The sequence below is a fragment of the Myotis nattereri genome, assembly GCF_964212035.1.
Source record: "Myotis nattereri genome assembly, chromosome: 1".
NCBI lineage: Eukaryota > Metazoa > Chordata > Mammalia > Chiroptera > Vespertilionidae > Myotis > Myotis nattereri.
Window position 1 is genome coordinate 147,500,735 of NC_138075.1, and position 19,486 is coordinate 147,520,220.

Sequence of the window (19,486 nt, forward strand, 5' to 3'; positions counted from 1 at the left end):
GAGATTTTTCTTGTATGTGGTGTAAGGAAGTGGTCTTTCCTTTTTCCATGTATCAGTCTAGTTTTTCCAATACCATTTATTGAATAGACTATCTTTATTCCATTGTATATTTTTGCCTTTTTTGTTATAGATTAATTGACCATACAGGCTTGGGTTTATTTCTGGATTCTATATTTTGCTCCATTGCCATTCTGATTACTATAGCTTTGTAGTATAGTTAGAATTCAGTTGGCGTGATACCTCCAACTTTGTTCTTTCTCAAGAATGCTGTGGCTATTTGGGGGTCATTTGTGGTTCCATATAAATTTTAGAATTATTTGTTCTATTTCTGTGAAAAATGCCATTGGTATTTTGATAGGGATTGCATTACATCTGTAGATTGTTTTGGGTAGTATGGACATTTTAGTGATGTTAATTCTTTCTGTCCATGAGCATGGTATATGAAAAAGCACATCATTTTTAAAATCAGCAAGATAAATCTTGTTGCCAAGACCTAGAATTTTGTCAGAAAAACTATTCTTATTAAAATTATTTTTACTAAGTCTTGCTTAACTAGGACCACATATTGACAGCATATTACAAAATAATACTGTGAGTAATGTACAATTTTATAAAACAAGAACCAGTTAAAAGCCACTTATAAAATAATAATAAACATTTACATATTCATTGTATAAAAATCTGCAGCATACATGACACTAACATAATCACTGCTAAGGTAATATCATATGTATTATGTTAGAGTGGTGATATCCCCAAGGAAAAGCAAAATAAATACCTGTAGGAGATGATTATCTAGACAAAGAAACCCAAGTTAGAAATAAATTAGAAAACTATATTAGAAGTATAAATAGTACAGTAAAGAGATTATTTTCATCTTTGGAAACTTGTGAAGTTGCAGAATTGCAACCTGGGAGTACAGTTTTGCTCCTTACACTCTTCTTCAGTTTTTCCAAAGCTACTCTTGGGTCTTATCATCTTTCTTCAACTTTGTACCTCCCAATTGTAAATTTTTCTACATTTACTCCTTCTCTAAGCTCAGAATATGAGATGATGATCTATGTGAACACTTCCTTCAGATCTTGGCTTTTTTGTTTATCTTGTCTCGTGTGTCAATTTTCTAGGTTCTGCTGGGCTGTACCATTACAAAGGTGAGAGGAGTTGATGGAAGAAAAACTTAAGCTTGGTCCTGTGTGGTCCAGCAGCCATCAGTTTTAAGCAAAGTGGTTACACTGTCAGATTTATATTTCAGAACTTTCTTCTATGAGCAGTGTGATAGATAGACTGGAGTAGGAAGAACTTGGAGAGAAGAAGAAAGCTAGGATGAAATTACTAAAATTATCTAGGTGAAGGATGATGAATTGGGCTGATACTCCTTTACTAGTAAATATAAGGCAGATGACAGGTGATTTTAAGGATTTGTTGATATAGTTTATAAAGGAAATGGAAGAATAAAAGATGTCTTTTAAATTACCTAGCTTATACAACTTAAATAGATGGTAGTGTATTAGCTAAGAATTTAATTTCCCTAGATTCAAAAGAACATTATGCGAAGCAGCTATAAGAACTAACTAGGGAACTACCTTAATTACCCTTCTCCCCCCAAATTAATTATTCTTAAATTACGAGTTGTCTCTAAATATCCCATATAGTGTAGCAGATCATTTTTCGTAATGCCAGTTTTATAAACTATCTTTTGCAGTCAAATTCTATTTTGAAAGGGCAATTTATTTGGGGGGAGGGGGGGGGAGTGGGCCTGTCATGCATTTATGGTCCTTGATGTTTGTAGAACTTTTCACCATTCACTTGGCAAATATTTGAAAGCCAACTATATGACAGGCATTGTTTTAATGCTAGCTGGGAGATAAAATAGTAAAAACACTTGATCCTTATGCTCAAGAAGTTTGCAAATCTGTGTGGGGAAGCAAACATTATTCAAATAAATACAAATGAATGTAAATTGTTATTATTATTTATTGTGAAACAAGAGATATTGTGGTGCTTAGCGAGTGCACTTAAGTACATGTGGGCTACTAGTCATGAAGCTTAAGGAAATTTCCCATGATATTTGACACTTGAGCAGCAGGTGAATTCTCCTGAAGGGTGAATTCTCCATGTATAAAATAAATTACATGTAGAATAAATGTTGAAATGCAAAGACAACACTTTAAAATATAATAAACTACCTCTGGAACCTTGGAGTGGGGAAGGATTTCTTAAGGACAACACACAATGCTAGCCATAAAGAATAAGCATGGTCAATGTGACTAATTTCTAAGAACTATTTTAGTTACTTTATTAAAAAATTAACTTTGCCGAAACCGGTTTGGCTCAATGGATAGAGCGTCGGCCTGCGGACTGAAAGGTCCCAGGTTCGATTCTGGTCAAGGGCATGTACCTTGGTTGCGGGCACATCCCCAGTGGGGGGTGTGCAGGAGGCAGCTGATCAATGTTTCTCTCTCATTAATGTTTCTAACTCTCTATCTCTCTCCCTACCTCTCTGTGAAAAATCAATAAAATATGTATTTTTTTAAAAATTAACTTTTCCGTTATGAAAATAATAAAGATTATGTAAACATGTTCTTGGAAAATACAGATTAGCAAATGCAAGAGAATAAAAGTCATATATTATATCACTACCGAGAAAAATTGTTAGCATTTTGATAGTTTTTAATAGTTCTGTTAATATACATATTATTTTTTACATAATTGTGATTTATACAGAATACATACATTTATATTTTCTGTATTTTTAAAATATTTTAAAAAATTAATAATGAATTCATAATAATGGCAGAAAAGTTGAAAATTGGAGAAAAATTATAAAGAAAGAAAAAGTTTACCCAGAATCTACTTACCCAGAATTAAGCACAATTATTATTAAGGTTATTTTCTCATAGCCTTTTTTTGGGTATTTATTGCCATTTTATTATTCAAATTTTTGCTCTTTTTTTCTTTTTCTTACAGAAGACCCTTTAACATTTCATATAATACTCTGTTAGTTTTTTCTTGTCTGGGAAGCTCTTTATCTGTCCTTCAATTCTAAATGATAGCTTTGCTGGGTAAAGTAATCTTGATTGTAGGTGTTTGAATATTTCTTGCCACTCCTTTCAACCCTGCAAAGTTTGTTGAGAAAGCAGCTGATAGTCTTAATTGGAGCTCCCTTTTAAGTAATTAATAGTTTTTCTCTTGCTGCTTTTAAGATTCTCTCTTCATCTTTAACCTTTTGCATTTTAATTATGATGTTCCTTGGTGTGGACCTCTTTGATTTTATCCTATTTGGTACTCTCTGCACTTCCTGGACTTGTATGCCTATTTCCTTCACCAAATTAGGGAAGTCTTTTTTTTTTTTTTTAAATAACCATGTTGATTTCAGAGAGGAAGAGAGAGGGAGAGAGGTAGAAATATCAATGATGAGAGAGAATCATTGATTGGCTGCCTCCTACACACCCCCTGCTAGGGATAGAGCCCGCAACCAGGCATGTGCCCTCAACCTGAATCGAACCTGGGACCCTTCAGTCCACAGGCTGATGCTCTACCCATTGAGCCAAACTGGCTAGGGCTGTCATTTTTTTAAATTAGAGGCCCAGTGCACAAAATTCATGGATAGGATCCCTAGGCCGGGCCAGCAATCAGGGCTGATCGGGGCCTTCTGGCTGCCAGCCGGGGCCTGCCTTCGTTCTGTGCCGCCCCTTGGTGGTCAGCGTATGTCATAGCAAGCAATTGAACTCTGGGTCTCCCGGTGGAACTCCTGAGTGGACAATTTGCATACTAGGCTTTTATATATATTTTTAATAGGTTTTCAGTTACTTGTTTTCTGCTTCTGACATGCCCATAATGCAAATGTTGGTACTCTTGAAGTTGTCCTAGAGCAGTGATGGCGAACCTTTTGAGCTCGGCATGTCAGCATTTTGAAAAACCCTAACTTAACTCTGGTGCCGTATCACATATAGAAACTTTTTGATATTTTCAGCCATAGTAAAACAAAGACTTATATTTTTGATAGTTATTTTATATGTTTAAATGCCATTTAACAAAGAAAAATCAACCAAAAAAATGAGTTCGCGTGTCACCTCTGACACGCGTGTCATAGGTTCACCATCACTGTCCTAGAGGCTCCTTACACTATTCTCACTTTTATTTTATTCCATTTTTTTTTCTTTTTGCTATTCTGATTGGGTGTTTTTTGCTTCCTTATATTACAAATTGCTCATTTGATTCTTGGCTTCATTTTTGCTACTGTTGATTCCCTGTAAATTATTCTTCATTTCAGTTAGTTCATTCTTCATTTCTGACTGGACTTTTCTTAATATACTAGAGGCCCGATGTATGAATTTGTGCACCGGTGGCGTCCGGCCAGTCCGCCCCAATTGGACCGGGCAGGCCAGGGGGAGGGACCTCAGATGGCCGGCTGGGGAGAGGGGCTGTGGGTGGTTGAACTCACGGCTGAACCCGGTTGAGAGGACAATGTGCATGCTAGCTTTTTATTATATAGGATTATTAATGATTTCAGAGAGGCAGGGAGAGAGAGATAGAAACATTAATGATGAGAGAGAATCATTGATAAGCTGCCTTCTGCATGTCCCCCACTGTGGATCGAGCCTACAACCTGGTTATGTGCCCTGACCAGAAATTGAACCATGACCTTTTGGTTCATAGATTGACACTCAACCACTGAGCCATACTAGCTGGGCTGACTGGTCCTTTTTTATGCTGTTGAGATTTTCACTAAATTCATTGAGCATCCTTAGAGCCAATGTTTTGAACTCTGCATTTAGTTGATCGCTTGTCTCCATTTGTTTAGTTCTTTTTTAAAAAAATATATTTTATTGATTTTTTACAGAGAGGAAGGGAGAGGGATAGAGAGTTAGAAACATCGATGAGAGAGAAACATCGATCAGCTGCCTCCTGCACACCCCCTCTGGGGATGTGCCCGCAACCAAGGTACATGCCCTTGACCGGAATCGAACCTGGGACCCTTGAGTCCACAGGCTGACGCTCTATCCACTGAGCCAAACTGGTCAGGGCCATTTTGTTTAGTTCTTTTTCTGGAGTTTTGTTTTCTCATTTGGGACATATTTCTTTGTTTCCTCATTTTGGCAGCCTCCCTGTGTTTGTTTCTATATATTAGGTAGAGCTGTTATGTCTCCTAGGCTTGGTAGAGTGGCCTAGTGTAGTAGGTATTCTGTAGGGTTCAGTGGCCTTGATCACCCAAGCTGGGCACTCAAGGTGCCCCCCACCCCTATATGGGCTGTGTGCACCCTCCTCTTGTAGTTGAGCCTTGGTTGCTATTGGCATGCCAATTGGCCCCAGGCCAATCAGCTGCAAGAATTGGCTCTGACCACTGACCACTGGACCTCTGACTACCTTGGAAGATCAGCTATGCAGGGGCCAACCTCACTGAGCAGGACTTACTTCAGTGGGGCTCTGGTGCCTGTTGAGTCCACCCCTTAAGTGTGTCCCTTGTGGAGGTGGTTGGGTGATGATGCTTTGATGTAGTTTGAAGCTTTCCACAGGGTGTGCTGGTTCTGGGGCCTCCCGGAAGGAGCAGGCCAAAGTCAGTTATTGCCTGTGTTCTGCCTGGGGCCATGTGACATGGGCTACAAAGCAATCTGCAGGTGGCTGCTACATGTGCATGGCTGCTACTTGTACTGGGCTTAGAGGTGCCCAGGCTTGGCCATGCTGGGCGCATTTAGCAAGAGGTATGGGGCATGCTAAGGCCAGATGCTGCTTGAGAGATTTTTAGGAAAATGAAGCATGAGCAAGGCAAATAGTGTGAGCCAGGTTGATGGAGTCTCATTTATGGCACCTGCCTGCCAGCTGGGTGAGGAGGGAGGGGGAAGGGGAGCTCATCAAAGGAACATTGGCCTCTGCCATCACCCATTACTTCTGTCTGGGAGAAAGCTGCTCCCCTAGCTCTTGCCCTGATGTGAGACAATTCAGTTCCTCCCCATATGCCTCTGGTGCCTTTCAAATTGTTGCCCCAGCACTGGAGTTCAGAGAAAGAAAGTCTGAGGAAGTCCTTGTGCGGACTCTTTAAGAGGAACTGCCTGGGATTCCAGCAGTCCTCCATCTCCCTAAGCCCAATCCCAGCTGATTTTTATTTTTTTATTTATTTAATTTATTGATTTTAGAGAAAGAGGAAGGGAGGAGAGAGCAAACCGATTTGTTGTTCCACTTATTCATGGGTTGATTCTTATATGTGCCCTAACCAGGGATCAAACCCACAACCTTGGCATATTGGGTCAACTCTCCAACCAGGGCAGTCCCTGCTGGCTTTTACAGCAGAAGTTATGGGGACATCTCTTCTTGGTACTGCAACCCTGGGCTGTGGGGCCCGGTGTGGTGTTGAGACCCCTTGCTCCTCACGAGGTACCTCTGCAGCCAAGATACCTCTTCTTAATTTTTTAAAATTTTATTTTAGTGAATTTTCTAGAGAGAGGAAGGGGAGAGAGGAAGAGAGAGAAACTTTGATTGGCTGCCTCCTGCGCACCCCCTACCAGGGATCCAGCTCACAACCCCGGGCTTGTGCCCTGACCGGCAATTGAACCATCAACCTTTCCATGCATGGGACACTGCCAAACCAACAGCCACAGCAGCCAGGACTCCCTCCCAGTTTTTATCTGCCACATGTGGATGTGGTACCAGCCCATTAGGCATCTCCTCCCCTCCTACCAGTCTTGATGTAGATAATTCTTTAATTCCCTAGTTGTAGGACTTCCATTCAGCCAGATTTCAGGCAGTTCTGAATATGGTTTTCTGTAGTTTAGTTGTAATTTTTAATGTGGTAGTGGGAGGAGGCAAGTACCGAGTTTGCCTACACTGCCGTCTTGACAGGAAGTCAAGAACTTTTCTTTATTAAAAGACAATATAGCCCTAGCAAGTTTGGCTCTGTGGATAGAGCATCAGCCTGCGGACCAGTGTCCCGGGTTCGATTCCGGTCAAGGGTATGTTCCTTGGTTGCAGGCTCCTCCCTGGCCCTGGCCCCGGTTGGGGCATATGCAGGAAGCAACCAGTTATCTCTCACATCGATGTTTCTCTCTCTCTCTCTCTCTCAAGATTAATAGAAAAATATCCTCAGGTGAGGATTAACAAACAAAAGACAATATAAAGAAACTAAGAAGATAAAGCATTAGCTGAGAGGGAAAAAAATATAGTATTTATCTAGAATATACAAATAACCTATACAAATTAATAAGGAAAAGACCAACAACCTAAGGGGAAAAAAGCATGAACAAGTATTTGACAGAAAATTAAATGAAACATCCTCATCCTCATTAATAATTAGGGAAAGCAAATTAAAACTAGAATGGGCTGTCTTTTTTAAAATTTTATTTATCCTCACCTGAGGATATGTTTATATTGATCTTTTAGAGAGCGAGGAAGGCACAGAGAGAAAGAAACATCTATCGGCTGCCTCCCCTACATGCCTTAATGGGATTGAACCCACAACCTAGGTATGTGCCCTGACTGGGAATTCAACCCACAACCTTTGGTGTATCGGATGACACTTCAACAAAATGAGTATCCAGCCAGAGCCAAGATAAAACTTCTAAACATGGTCAGCAAAGCCCTGAGTGAGCTTAAGTCCCTAGCCCATCCGTGGGCAAACTACAGCCCGCGGGCCGGATCCGGCCCGTTTGAAATGAATAAAACTAAAAAAAAAAAAAAAAAAGACCGTACCCTTTTATGTAATGATGTTTACTTTGAATTTATATTAGTTCACACAAACACTCCATCCATGCTTTTGTTCCGGCCCTCCGGTCCAGTTTAAGAACCCATTGTGGCCCTCGAGTCAAAAAGTTTGCCCACCCCTGCCCTAGCCTCACCCTGCTGTGGTTCTCCTCTGGCTTCTAGGGTCTTCTTTCAATCTCTGGTACTTGACTTTCTCCTTCCTATTTAAGGGGAATGTAATTAAACTCTTCCTTTGATGTTACAAACTTTTTCTTTAATAAAACAATACAAATAAAAGTTTATATGATACATATGTATGAACATATTTATGTATGCATATATAAAAGCCTAATGAATGAAATACTCATTAACTCACACATACAGATATCTCTAAACCAAGCATGTCAAACTCGGAGCCCAGGTGCCGCACGCAGCCCACAATGAATATTTTTGCGGCCTAGCCAATATAATGGTATGTGAGAAATGTTTTAATAAAATTTCGTAACTTAAGTTTTATAATATCCTGTTATTAATAATTATTAATAACAAACTACAACGTTCACTAATGATTGGTTACTATAATCATGTTTCATTCATTTCCCTTAAGCACCTTATGCGCAGAGGCACCATTTCTCTCCACTAATACTAGCAGCGAATATTTTAGCAGCCGATTGCCACATCATTAGTCTTGGACTGACTGGTTTGGTGTGTGCAACAGAAAATATTTTGCTTTCAGAGAACAAGAAAAGTAGGTTTATTTGCGTTACGCTTGTGCAGTTTCTGGTGAGTTAATGTTCAAGAAAATTAATTTTTATTAAAATGTTCTATTATTTTATGTTAATGATTACTCATTTATTTCAGCCCTTTGTATTCAGCATGGCTCTATCGAAATAAACCTACATTTCTATGAAAATTGAAGCTTTTGTTTTTGCGGCCCACATAAACTTAAACCTTGTTTATTTGGCCCATGTTAGCCTTTGAGTTTGACATGCTTGCTCTAAACATTATTTTGCTTGTTTTTGTTTTAGCTTTATAAAAATAGTACACTGCATGTATTCTTCAGTGTCTTCCTATGTTACATTTCTGGAGTTCATTCTTTCATCATTTTCACTGCTGTTCTGGAGTCCATTGGAAGGACATACTTTACTTATTCCTTCCATTATAAATGGACTTTTGGGTTTCCAATTTTTTGTTTTCACAGACAGCGCTGCTATGAATGAATATTCATGAACACGTCCCTGGTGCAGATGTGCAGAGTTTCTCTAAGTGTGTGCCACGGCTTGAATGGGTGTAGAGAATGCAGGAAGAGTTGAGCAATCGTCTTAGCTCTGCAGCAGCCCATAGGAAAAGAGCTCTTTGGCCTGCCTAGGGAGCAGAGCAGTCTCTTTAGTCCCATGTTCCAAACAAATGTCATCATTTGCTATAAGTGTTAACGTATCTAAATCAGAGGTACTCCTAAGTCTTCCTATTTAAAGTGTAGTCTACTGGCCAGCAACCCTCAAACTTGGTAAAAATGTAGCATCTTAGGCCAGGCTGTACTAGACTTGGTGAATCAGAACCCGCATTTTAATAAGACCCCAGATGACTCATGCACAAAGTTTGAATAATATTCCTCTACTAGTGGCCCGTTGCACAAAGATTCGTGCAATAGGCCTTCCTTCCCCTGGCTGCCAGCACCGGTTTTCCTCTGGCCTTTGATCCGGCCACAGCAACAAGGCTTGGCTTCTCCGCTCCAGCTGCTCCCAGCCCCTCCTTTTTTTTTTCTTTTTTTTTTTTTTCCAGCTCTTTGAGCAGAGGCCAGGGCTGGCTGGAAGCCTGGGTTGCCCCTAGTGACCCAAACTCCCAGCCACTCCTTGAGCGGAGCACAGGCCCCCAGCCCCTCCTTGAGCGGAGCCCAGGGCCAGTGGGAAGCTTGGCTTCCTCCATCACCGGGAGCAACCCAAGACTCCTCCTCGCTCCAGCTCCATGGCTGCCACCATCTTCAGTTGTCTTCAGTCTTTGGTCTGCATATGCAAATTAACTGCCATCTTTGTTTGATTAATTTGCATAGTCCCTCTGATTGGCTGGTGGGTGTGGTGGAGTGACAGTGTGATGGTTAATTTGTATGTTTCTCTTTTATTATATAGGACTAGAGGCCTGGTGCACAAAAATTTGTGCACTCGGGGGGAGAGGGAGTCTCTCAGCCCGGCCTGTGCCCTCTCACAGTCTGGGACCCCTCAGGGGATGACCACCTGCTGTCTTAGGCCGGCTCCCTGGGGGATTTGGCCTAAGATGGCAATCAGACATCCCTCTGGCAGCCTGGCAGCCCTCAGGGGTTGTCCACTTGCCAGTGGGGAGCAGGCCTAAACTGCAGTTGGACATCCTTAGCGCTGCTGAGGAGGCAGGAGAGGCTCCTACCACCACTGCTGTACTGGCAGCCATCAGCCTGGCTTGTGGCTGAGCAGAGCTCCTCCCATGTGAGAGAGCCCTGACCACCAGAGGGCAGTGTCTGCCCCCTAGTGGTCAGTGTGTGTCATAGTGACCAGTGTTCCCAGTCATTCTGCTGTTAGGGTCAGTTTGCATATTACCCTTTTACTATATAGGATAGAGGCCTGGTGCACTGGTGGGGGCCAGCTGGTTTGCCCTGAAGGGTCTCCTGGATCAGGGTGGGGGTCCCGCTTGGGTGCCTGGCCAGCCTGGATGAGGGGATGATGGCTGTTTGCAGCTGGTCACACCCTCTTCAGGGTGGGGGTCCCCACTGGGGTTCCTGGCCAGCCTGGGTGAGGGGCTGAGGGCCGTTTTCAGGCTGGTGGGTGACTGAAGCTCCCAACCTCTCCTTTTTTTCTTTTTTTCTTTTTTACTCTGGGATTTATTTACCTTCTATAGCTGTCACTGGAACTGAGAGCCGGCTTTAGCTCTGAGGCTCAGCTCCAGCTCTGAGACCTCGTCTGCTGAAAGCAGGTATCTGGGTTTGTTTGGCTTCTATAATTGCAACATTGTTTCTTAGAGTGCAGCTCAGAGGCTGGCAGCGGCAGGCAGGGGAACCTTGGCTTTCTCCATCACTGGAGCAAGCAAGCCTCCTGTTCGCTTCAGCTGCCTGGCTGCCGGCCGCCATCTTGGTTGGCAGTTAATTTGCATATCTCTCTGATTAGCCAATGGGAAGCGTGTCAGAGGTACAGTTAATTACCATGTTTGTCTCTTATTAGATAGGATGTGTGCGTGTGTGTCTGTGTGTATACCACATTTTATCTATTCATCTATTGTATGTTTACACATATATACACATAGCGTGTGTGTATATAGATGTATATATAATCACATTTTCTTTATTTAATTATCCATCAGGAGACACTTAAGTTGTTATGTTATCTCTCAGTTGGCTGAAGATTATCCTCTAGGTCAAGCAATTTGAGCTGTTAACAAAGGCCCACTGTGGATCACATGAACCTTATTATTCTAGAAGTCAAACCTAGTGTTATCATCAGGCTCTTAGTTAGAAATGAGGCATCTGATTAGAAACAGCAAATGAGAAGTGTTTACACTACACTGATACAGTTGACAGTACAAAAAGATCTGAGCTGGTACTAGGAACATTTGTGGAGTTCATGAGCCACATTACTGCAGAAGCAAATACTTCCTTTCATCTTCCTATCTGAGATACTGTTGCATAGTAATTAATAATAGTGATCATTAATTAGTAAAGAAAAACTGTTTTGGATTTACTTTTTTTAAGAAGGTAAGAAATGAATTAGGAAATTTTTTATTAAAGACTATTAAAACATTTGGTGATTACGTTTTCAGGGTTTTTTTTTTTAAATTTCTTTGAACTACCTTATTTTCTAGATGTAGATATACAAGATAAATGCGATGCTACTGAAGTTTCTATAAGAACTTCAGATAAACTACATTCTTTTAGTATTTTAATATATTTCAAGTTTATTGTTGTGGATGAAATAGAGTCTTCTCTTCAGTTGCAGATTCTTTATCCTGTCCTGTTACACAAAATGTTCAGCCTCCCAAGTCCAGCCCAGTGGTATCCACTGTTGTGTCAGGAGCCTCGTCAGCAAGATTACCTCCTACTGCAAATCACCTCGTTGAACCTGTGGCCTCAGTTACACAGCCATCAGAGCTGTTACAACAGAAAGGTATTGGAGAAATTCATTATACTATATATGTAGCACACATATACACACATACTGATTAAAATAGGTAGGCAAACTGGATAACCACAATTTTTTAAAATATGAAAAAAGGTAATTTATAATCTTAATTCCAACACAACTATTTTCTTTTTCACATATTAACGTTTAGTCTCTATGAATTTATATTTTGTATAATTGTAATCATAGTTTAAATACTATTTTGTATTTACAGTTACTAAATTATTCACAGTTCTTCATTTATGTACATAGTCTTTATAGTCATTCCTTGCTAATAATTTATTATGTCATTGTATTATAATTTACTAATCCATCCCTCTATTGTGGAAAATTTATTTCCTACTTTTTAAAGGTTATTATAGTTTCTTTTATAATAAAGTGCTCAAGATTTCCTTATTTAGTGTATTTCCATATCCTATATGATGATTTCTGTGCTTCGTTAATGGAAAGTAGCTTTTGACCTAATTTTGAGAATGAGAGGGGTGAAAATGAAATTGTACCCCGCATTCCCAGCATTGACAAACAATACAGTTTGTTTGTTTGTTTGCTTGTTTAATATTCTCCATGTGTTAAATAAGTGACAGGCAACTAAATTATGTTATTTTGACCCTCTTTTCCCACATTATCTTTTCTTTTGGCAATATTTATGATTATTTCCTGTCTGACTAAAATTCTAAATCTACTTTTGGTTCAGGTTAACATACTGTATTTTTCATTTGATAACTGAACTATTTTTTGAAATCCACAATTTATATTTCCAGAGCAACCATTAGTAATATTTTTAGGGACTATACTCACTATGTAATAATAGCTCCTGATTTTGAATATGAACAATTCTCTCTCTTATGTTCTGAAACTTAGAAAAAGCATCCTAAATCCTTAGGCTGATTTCACTATCCATATATACTGAGTATTTATGTAGTCTACAGAAGCCTTTTGATCATTTGATCAGATTATACATTTTACATTTTTTTAATTTGGTTTTATAGGAAAACCAATTCTAGCACCAAGGAGTGTTCATTGATTCCCAACCAGTCAATGGGTATATTGGGAATAGAATCTAGTTGTGTGTGTTTTTTAATCCTCACCTGAGGAATTTTTTTTTTCCCCCCATTGATTTTCAGATAGAGTGGAAGGGAGGGAAGAAGTGGGGGAAGAAAGAGAGAGAGAAACATCAACATCAGAGAGACACATCAATTGTTTGCCTCTATCGAACCCACAACTGAGGTACATGCCCATTACGAGGAATCGAACTTGCAACCCTTTAGTCTGCGGGCCCATGCTCTAACCACTAAGCAATCGGCCAGAGCAGAATCTAGTTTTTATGTTTGCCTTCAAAGTGAAAGGCTGATATGAAAGTTTTGCTTGTCATGAGTAAGGGTAGATTGAAGCCCTAACTGAATGAATGGTGTCTTTCAGCTGCATTGATGACTCATTCCTTTTGTTGTTGTTGTTAATCCTCACCTGAGAATATTTTTTTGCCATTGATTTTTTTTTTTTTTTTTTGAGAGAGAGTGGAAGGGAGAGGGACAGAGAAACATTGATGTGAGAAAGACACATCGATCGGTTGCCTCTCACACACGCCCCGACTAGGAGGTGGAGGTTGAGCCTGCAACCCAGGTATGTGCCCTTGACCAGAATCGAACAGGGACCCTTCAGTCCTCGGGCCAACACTCTATCCACTGAGCCAAACAGACTAGGGCATTCCCTGCTAATTTTTTTTCCTTTCATAATTTCTTTTTGACCATTTTACTTTTTAAATACATGGTATTATCTTATTGTATTATAAACCACTTTTTCACAAAATAATTGTAATTATTTTCCTTAATAAGTAGATTTGAAAAGAGAATGAGCTACCATTTATCGAGCACTTATAATGAGCCAGATATTTCATATTTATTATTTAATCCCCATGTCAATCCTATGATGTAGATATTATCTGTTTTACAGATGAGAAAAGTGAGATTCACACAAAAATTCCATAACCAGTCCAAATTTTAGATTAGTAAGTAGCAGAATGAAAGATTTTTAACTCAGACTTTCTGTCCTTGTGCTCTTTCTATAAAATGAGGCTGAATTTGTTGTTTGCTTTTAAACTCTTGATTTACCTAAGATACGCTCCTTGTTAAAATAAGTAACAGAAAAGATAATACTGGAGATATTTGAATTGTAGCTTTTAATATTTCTTTTTCTTAAGTAGGAGATTGACTTCTTAGTGGCCTCTATGCCTTTGGCTAGGTCTGGGGTACACCTATAATTGTGTGAGTCAGGGCTACCATGTATGTTGTACAAGTTGTAGTTTGCGTGAATGGTGCCTCTTGTAGTTGTGCAGTGCATGGTTGTTGGTCTGATATGACTTACTAAAACAGTACTACTTAAAAGAGATAAGTTTTTTTGGTCACAACTTCAAAGATGCCCTTGCTTATTAGTTAATTCTTTCAAAGACCTCGGCACTTTTTACTGGTTTTTAAATATCATCTCCTATTTACATAATATTTAGTATATTTCAGGCACCATTCTAAGGTTTGAAATATGTATATTAATTTATTTCATCCTCAAAACAACTTATTTGAGGTAGTTATTACCCCATTTACAGATCATGTAAATGAAGAACAGAAAGGTTAGTAACTTGCCCAAGGACACACAACTAGTAAGTAGGGGTAGCACCTAGAATTGAACCCAGAATCCCAGTATATCTATAATGTCCTGCTGTTTATAGTCAGTATTTTTTACTGTTTTGCTTTGTTCTCATGGAATTCTTTCAAAAGTAGTGGGTTGTTTGACAGTAGTGATTGGGGACCCCATACATTCAGAATTATTAAATACATTCATTTTTCAATATTTGAATTAAGAATGTTCCAGTGAAAACCAACCCAACTTGCAAGGTTTCATTTTTAACAGAAACATGTATGGCAAGGTAAAAGAAAGTCTATAGATTTAGGGAGTTGTGATTAATAATTTAAGGAAGGGGATATGTTTTCCCTTTAGCACCTGAGATTTTTATAGCTCAGGGCAATGCGTTATAGTAAGGTTTAGGATAAATTCAGAATAAGTTTCCTTTGTAAAGGGAGAGAAAGGCTATTGTTAACACAGGCACTTTCTTCGGTAGGTAAGTTTTAGGAAAGAGAGGAATATGGTAATTGATGCCCTTAAAACCATCCTTTTGAAAGAATCTTTGGAAATCTTTGTAGTATGTGTACCTCATTTGAAGACCAGTTTAGGAAAGATAACAGTTGCTCCAAAGTCTGAACTCTTGAATTTACAAAAGCTAACCTCACAAGGATTTGTTCTCTTAAGACTAGTTTGTTTTATTTCCAATGTAGCTGTTTCTAGGGAATAGTGAAGAAGCCTTTTATTAAAAGTATCCCCAAGGATATGGTCTCCTGGAGAGTTTTGCCAGAAAGTACTTTAGGATGGGTAGTTTAAACCAAATGTCCTTTTTAAGATATTGGAGCCTTGTTAATTACAGAACTCTTCATAATGTCAGATTCTTGCAGACTTCTTGCCTATTGGTTTCATAATCATACCTTGGAAGTTCTAATTTACACAGAATAAGTTAGGATATATAGCATTCCCTCCCCATTTGATGGTGGTGGGATGGAAGGTACTCCGTGTACATTTTTGCAGTGGGTTTTGGGCTGAACTCTGGAAGACATGTCATATGCTTACCACTTTCTTTATAAATGCAGCCTGTGTATGTCATACATAGGTTCTGGCTCGTAAGAAAAGGAATCTGAGAAAAGGCACTCTGGAAGTTCTCGGAACCATTCACATATTGCAGAACAGCAGCTTGGCTGTCAGCCCCTTTCTGGCCATACTCCTTTAGTACAGTTTGCATGTACTGGATGGATCCAGTCTAGAGAAGGGCACTTAGTACGGATTGGCTGATATTCTGGAGCTCTTACCATTCCTCTTTGGATTAAATAAAATGGCATATTCTTGTGCTGTTACTATCACCAAGCTTTTTTAACAAAGTTTACTTGAACAAGGAAAGGAAGGCACAATTCTGAGCATATTAAGTCACATTTGGGGAAGGGCTTAAATCTTGATACTTTCATCTCCAGCACTTCTTACGAAGCACTGCATCTTTTTGCAGGAAAGTAATGTTTTGAGTATGCTGGCTGATATTCTGTTAATATAGTATAGTTGACAACTATAGTATAATCTAACATGATATTATGATGAGTAATAATATTACTCTAGTCTGTCTTATTTGTGAATTTGTTCCAGTGCATGGAGTCATTGTTTTATAATTTTTTTTATCATTCTGTAGTCATTTCATTTGCTTCCAAGTAAATATTGGATATTTTTCCAATAATAAGTAAATCTATTTTTATTCATTAAATCTGAAGAAAGAGAAGGAAATATTTATCTTATAATGTTATGGTGTCCCTGTACTTTGGTTCCTTTGATTAATACAGAGTTAGCGCCTACATATTCATTCAATCATGAAAATAATGGATTGTCCTCTGATTTTTTCTTGATTATTGGCCTCTGTTAGCTCAGCAGAGTGGTTGGCAAACTCATTAGTCAACAGAGCCAAATATTAACAGTACAACAACTGAAATTTCTTTTGAGAGCCAAATATTTTAAACTTAAACTATATAGGTAGGTACATTGTTAATAACTTAATTAGGGTACTCCTAAGCTGGCCTGTGCTAAAAACGTCCTCAATCTGAGGGGTTGACCTCAGCGAACGTACCCCCACTTCTTCTAACGCCACTTCTTCAAAATAGACTCTCCCAGGCCGAAAACCGACTTATGCGCATGGGCCACGAAGTTTCAATCGCACTGTACGTGCGCACCCACACGTGTTATTTTGTGGAAGAGCCACACTTAAGGGGCCAAAGAGCCGCATGTGGCTCGCGAGCCGCGGTTTACCGACCACTGGCTCAGCACAACAAATGGAATTTCTTCCTGTTTCTTCTTATTAAATATATACATATACACACAGGGTGGGGCAAAAGTAGTTTCACAGTTGTATGTGAAATGTTTATTCTTGTATTATGTTTATTAATTATTGTGTTATTTTTCCATGTGAACAACTGTAGACCTACTTTTGCCTCATCCTGTATGTGTACTTTCTAAAGTGCAGTGCTAATTGCATTTTGAGAAAGTACTTTTTTTTTTTTATGATTGGCTTTGGAGTGCTTTTGTACTTTTATTTAAATGCTTTTGTCTTACAGTCAGAAAATTTGGAGCATTTTAAGAGGTACAGTGTTGCTGTGGAGAAAATGATATTCAAAACTTCCACCTTCTGCAACTTCACTGTCCTCTTTCAAGCTTGCTCTTACATCCCACTGTTGTGGATACGCATAGGACTTCTTAGCCTGCAGTGAACTGCCAATAGAAAGCAAAACAGGCTCATCTCCAATTGCTAGTTCAAACCTTCTCTAGATGGATTGGAATTTAGTATTTCACTTAAAAGGCCATCTCTTCCATTGTCTGTCTGCAAGGCTCTGTATATTCAGTGATGAACAAAACAGGTGTAGTTCCCATCCTTACTAACATTGAGTGAGGCTAGGGGAGGTGGGGTTTCTGTTTGGTCATTAATTATTTCCACTTCTGAAACATACTGTAAGTTTATGAGCAAGGTGTCTGCATGGTTGGGCTTTCCACTGGAAGAGGGACATTTTAAAGCCAGCATTTTGGACTGCTAGTCAAAAGCTACAACCTCACCATGAAGCCAGTGCTCCTGACACATCTTGCATGACACCTGGCTCCCAACATGCAAAAGTACTTCATTTTAAGGAAGTCCTTAAATTGAAGAATTTCTTTTCTATAAAACCTTTTTTACTGTAAACGTATGTTTACTTGTAAACTTCTTAGTATATCTAACCTAAGGTCTAATATTAGTCAAATTTTTATCTTACCTAGACTTTTATTAGAGGAATATGCCCCTCTGAATTTGGTCTTTCAAGGTATCAAGCTTATTTCTAGTATTTTTCTGAAATTACTTAAATTGATTTTATTTTCTCAGATGAATTTATCATAACTGCCATTTTATCTATATATTTAGAAGATGTTTCAGCAAACATAGCTGATTTTTTTCACGACTTTTTTAGTCAGGGTGAGGAGATTACACATGTACAGTTTAACCTTTACTCCCTTCTCAGCTCAGATGTTACTCTTTATAGCTTTTTTCTTACTATAGACATAGTTATGTTTATCCATGCTAATTTAAAAGGTCACCTGAAAGAAACAATGAAGAGAGCATCAGGGAGTTACCATGGGATTTTGGTGAGGCCAGGCTTCATTGTGCTTCCAGTATTGTGAAATGCTCTTGAAAATTCAGTTTCTAGGTTTTTCTTTTTTCAAGCTGAGCTGTAAGATTTTCCCTACAGGGGGCTTATTCTTATTTATAAGGTGTTTTCATTTTTAATTAAGATTATTTTCCCTCTTAAAAATTTTCTGTGGATGTTAATGTTTTAAGTCTTGATTTTGCACATTAATTAAATAATAAAAACACCCAGTCAAAATTTTAAAGAGAAGTATTATACAGTTACCAGCTGTAGTGCCTTTTCTACAGACTCTACCTTCTCTTGGTGGATCTCACAGAGGACCACTCATTGACCTACTTCAGACTCAGGTGCAGGCAATAGACTGAAGCGGAGCTAATTGGCCATCTCAGAAAATACACTATTCTGTAATTGCCACACTTGCAGGGCCACAATTAATTACTCTCCCCCCCCCCCCACCCCCCCAAAACATACACACACCCTTTTTTTGAACATCTGCTGATAGCAGAGAACTATGCTGAATACAGTTCTTTTCTTTAACTGTCATTCTTTTTCCGTTATGAGAACTGAGTTACCATCAGGGTGGCATTAACAGAAGGAAGGTATCAAGTATCTCTGTGTGTGTTGTATGCTATATAAATTCATTTCAGTAAAATGATCACTGCTCACCAAGAATGCACAGTCCCAAAGGAAGTATACTACAAGGGCCCTAAACTTAAAGAAGGTAAACATGTATAGAACTCAGTGAGATTTTCAGAGATTATCATTGCCGTTTCCTAATATTGTTAATGTAATTCATGGTACTTTTTTCCACACTTAAATCAGCTACTTCATATTAAAGCTGCTTTTACTAAACTGCTTTTAGAGATTTTCTAACAGTTTCCGTTTTGATAATAAATTTGCTAATATTAATATGCATGCTGGGTTGCTCTTTGGAATGTCAGAGTTCTTTCTCACTTTTAATGCAATGTCAAATTTTATTTCTCATCTTTCCTGTTGGTTTGACTCGTGTTTGTGCTTTCCACTTTACAGGCATGCAGTATGGTGAATATGTTAATAATCAAGCTAGCTCCGCACCAACTCCCTTGTCATCAACTTCCGATGATGAGGAAGAGGAGGAGGAGGATGAGGAAGCAGGTCTGCTTTAGCTTTACACCAGTTCTTAATCTTTTCCTACTCAAGTTCTTTTTTTTGTCCACAGTCTTATAGCCTCTTTAAAAAGTATCTTTGCAGATTTAGCTCAATGAACTTACTTGGTTTAGGTTATAGAAGATTGCGGTCACTTGAAATTTGGTGTTTTGCTTATTTGTTTTGTTTTTCTTACTTTGGACATCTTTACCATTTCATTAAATAACAATACATCATTCATGATGACAGTGGTTTCTTCTTTCAGAAATGCATTTCCGCTCAGGTCATGCAAAAGAATTGAGTGTT

General features: G+C 38.9%; 1 protein-coding gene across 4 annotated transcripts in view; it reads left to right on the forward strand.

The window, feature by feature from the left end:
* Positions 1–19,486, forward strand: part of SEC24B (SEC24 homolog B, COPII coat complex component) — a gene marked incomplete at its 5' end in the record, with an annotated part of 90,232 nt that overhangs the window by 32,059 nt on the left and 38,687 nt on the right. For 2 of the 4 annotated variants that reach the window (XM_081088969.1, XM_081088970.1), the window contains 2 exons: positions 11,625–11,798; positions 19,085–19,189. In XM_081088969.1, the coding sequence (XP_080945095.1) occupies positions 11,625–11,798; positions 19,085–19,189 (279 nt within the window). The remainder of the gene's footprint in view (positions 1–11,624; positions 11,799–19,084; positions 19,190–19,486) is intronic. The other 2 variants (XM_081088971.1, XM_081088972.1) reach the window with 1 other exon arrangement.